Source organism: Geospiza fortis, unplaced genomic scaffold, assembly GCF_000277835.1.
Source record: "Geospiza fortis unplaced genomic scaffold, GeoFor_1.0 scaffold36, whole genome shotgun sequence".
In the NCBI taxonomy this organism is placed as follows: domain Eukaryota; kingdom Metazoa; phylum Chordata; class Aves; order Passeriformes; family Thraupidae; genus Geospiza; species Geospiza fortis.
The window spans coordinates 74,206-77,539 of record NW_005054787.1 but is presented as its reverse complement, the minus strand read 5'-3'; the positions used below and the strand labels follow the sequence as shown (position 1 = coordinate 77,539).

At 60.9% G+C, this 3,334-nt stretch overlaps 1 protein-coding gene across 1 annotated transcript; it reads right to left on the bottom strand.

Moving 5' to 3' along the window:
- Positions 1 to 885: 885 nt before the first annotated feature.
- KCNJ9 (potassium inwardly rectifying channel subfamily J member 9) lies at positions 886 to 3,330 on the bottom strand (the record flags this gene model as incomplete). Its single annotated transcript, XM_031065462.1, has 2 exons — positions 886 to 1,161; positions 2,448 to 3,330. Coding segments are annotated over 2 exons (1,159 nt in total), but the record flags the coding sequence as incomplete, so codon positions are not given.
- Positions 3,331 to 3,334: the final 4 nt, after the last annotated feature.

Genomic DNA, 3,334 nt, shown 5'->3' with positions numbered 1-3,334 from the left:
CTCAGTGGAGCCTCTGGATTTCCCCTCCCCCCAGCCCCCAAACCCAGAGACACCCCAAAAACCCAGGGACACCCCAAATCCACCGCCCGCACCCCAAAATCACCACCACCATCAGAACTGGGGGGGATTTTTAATAAATAAATTCGTGTTTTGGGACCATCACTGCAACTCAGGGCTGGCTGGGGTCCCGTTGGTCTCATGGAGGATTTTGGGGTCCCCCTCCTCTCCACAAACTCAGGGACACCCCAATCCCCAGGGACACCCCAAACCCACCACCACCATCATAAAGGGGAGGATTTTCACTATTTACACCCAGATTTTGGTGGCATCACCTCAACTCGGGGCTGGCAAGGTCCCGTTGGCCTCCTGCGAGATTTTGGGGTCCCCCTCGTCTCCACAAACCCATGGACACCCCAAACCGCCACCACCATAACGGGGAGGATTTTTCCCTATTTACACCGGGATTTTGGTGGCATCACCTCAACTCGGGGCTGGCAAGGTCCCGTTGGCCTCCTGCGAGATTTTGGGGTCCCCCTCGTCTCCACAAACCCATGGACACCCCAAACCGCCACCACCATAATGGGGAGGATTTTTCCCTATTTACACCGGGATTTTGGTGGCATCACTGCGACTCGGGGTTGGCCAAGGTCCCATTGCTCTCATGGGGGATTTTGGGGTCCCCCTTTGCCCCCTGAGCTCAGGGACACCCCAAATCCACCGCTCACACCCCAAACCACCACCACCACCATAACTGAGGGGATTTTTCCCTATTTACACCCAGATTTTGGTGGCATCACCTCAACCCGGGGTTGACCAAGGTCCCTTTGCTCTCCTGAGAGATTTTGGGGTCCCCCTCGTCTCCACAAACCCATGGACACCCCAAACCGCCACCACCATAATGGGGAGGATTTTTCCCTATTCCCGGGGCCGCAGCCTCGTCCAGGCGGCTGGGGATGGACCAGTACAGGTGGGCATCGCGGCGGGCGGCGGCGGCTGCCAGCTGGCGGGCGCTGCAGGCCGGGGTGGGCACGGGCACCGTGTGGTGGAAGCCGCCGTAGTCCACCTCGTAGAACCCTTCCTCCAGGCTGAGCAGCGGCGTGAAGCGGTGACCCCAGAGCACCTCGTCCGCCAGGTAGGAGCTGCGAGCCTGGCACGTCATCCCTGGGGGGGCACGGGGTGGGGGGAACCCCGATATCTGAGTCAGTCAGGGCACGGGGACCCCGATACCTGAAGGTTCCTGACCCCAGAGCACCTTGCGGGACCCCAACACCTGAAGAATCCAGGACATGGGAAACCCCAAATCTGGTAGGAGGGGTCTGTGAAACCCCCAGAGTTTGGGGCACCCCGATATCTGGGTCACTCAGGGCACAGGGACCCCAATACCTGAATAACTCAGGGTATGGGGACCCCAACACCTGAAGGTTCCTGACCCCAGAGCACCTTGTCCGCCAGGTAGGAGCTGCGAGCCTGGGGCACGGGGTGGGGGGCACCCCAATATCTGAGTCACTCAGGGTATGGGGACCCCAAATACCTGAAGAATGCAGGACACAGGAAACCCCAAATCTGGTAGGAGGGGTCTGTGAAACCCCCAGAATTCGGGGAACCCCAATACCTGAGTCACTCTGGGCATGGAGGACCCCAATACGTGAATCACTCAGGGCATGGGGCACCCCAATACCTGAAGGCATCTGTCCATGTGGAGATGATACGTCCCCACTGATGTGCCCCCATGGAGACAATGTGTCCCCATGGACGTGATGGGTCCCAAGAAGATGATGTCCCCATGGAGATGAGGTGTCCCCAAGAAGATGATGTGTCCTCATGGAAATGTTCTTATGGAGGTGATGGGTCCCCATGGAGGTGATGTCCCCACAGAGATGAGATGTCCCCATGAAAATGTGTCCTCATGGACGTGTCCCCATGGATGTGTCCCACAGAGATGACGTGTCCCATGGAGATGATGTGTCCCACGAAGACAATACGCCCCCACAAAGACGATGTGTCCCTTGGAGATGATGTCCCCATGGATGTTTCCACACAAAGATACCACGTCCCTGTGCCACCAAGGCGTCCCCGTGCCACCGAGGCATCCTCGTGCCACTGAGGCCTCCCTGTGCCACCTAGATGTCCCCATGCCACCAAAGCATCCCGGTGCCACCAAGGTGTCCACATGCCACCAAGGCGTCCCCATGCCACCAAGGCGTCCCCATGCCACCAAGGCATCCCTGTGCCACCTAGATGTCCCCATGCCACCGAGGTGTACACATGCCACAAAGGCATCCTCGTGCCGCCAAGGCATCCATGTACCACCAAGGCATCTATGTGCCACCGAGATGTCCCCATGCCACCAAGGCATCCCCATGCCACTGAGATGTCCTCATGCCATTGAGATGTCCCCATGCCACCAAGGCATCCATGTGCCACCAAGGCGTCCCCGCCCCATTTACCTGTGGCCTCCACCATGCCCTCGAGGATGACGACGATCTCGAAGTCGTCCCTCTCCAGCTGCCCCCGCGACACGTCCCAGAAGGGGCTGCGCTCGTCGATCTCGTGGCTGATGATGAGCGGCGACACCAGGAAGAGCCGATCGTCGCCGGTCTCGAATCCCACGCTCAGGTCGGTCTGGTCGAGCGGGATGAACTCGCCCTCCTGCGTCTGCTTGGACTGGATGAGCTTGGCGCGGATGGAGGCCTCCACGATGTGCGAGTCGCGCAGGTCGCCCACGCGGAACATCAGGCACAGGCGGTCATCGCGCAGCGACACCACGGCGTGCGAGGAGAACACCAGCGTCTCGGCGCGCTTGTTGGGCTGCGAGATCTTGACGAACATGCAGCCCACCATGAAGGCGTTGACCATGGAGCCCAGGATGGCCTGCAGCAGCAGCAGCACGATGCCCTCGGGGCACGTGTCCGTGATGACGCGGTGGCCGTAGCCGATGGTGGTCTCGGTCTCGATGGAGAACAGGAAGGCCGACACGAAGCCGTTGAGGTTGTTGACGCACGGCGTCCAGGTGTGGTCGCCCAGGTGCTCCAGGTCGCCGCGGCTGTAGGCGATGACCCACCAGATGAGGCCGAAGAAGAGCCAGGTGAGGGCGTAGGCCAGGATGAAGATGAGGAGGCTGAAGCGCCACTTGAGGTCCACCAGGGTGGTGAAGATGTCGGTCAGGTAGCGGTAGGTCTCTCGCACGTTGCCGTGCTGCACGTTGCACTTGCCGTCCTTCTCCACGTAGCGCTGGCGCTTCCGGGCCCCCGCGCCCCCCCCGGCCCCCCAAGGGCGGCGTTTGGGGGCCTGGGGGGGTTGGGGAGGGGGCTTGGCCTCGGCCGGGACCCCCGTG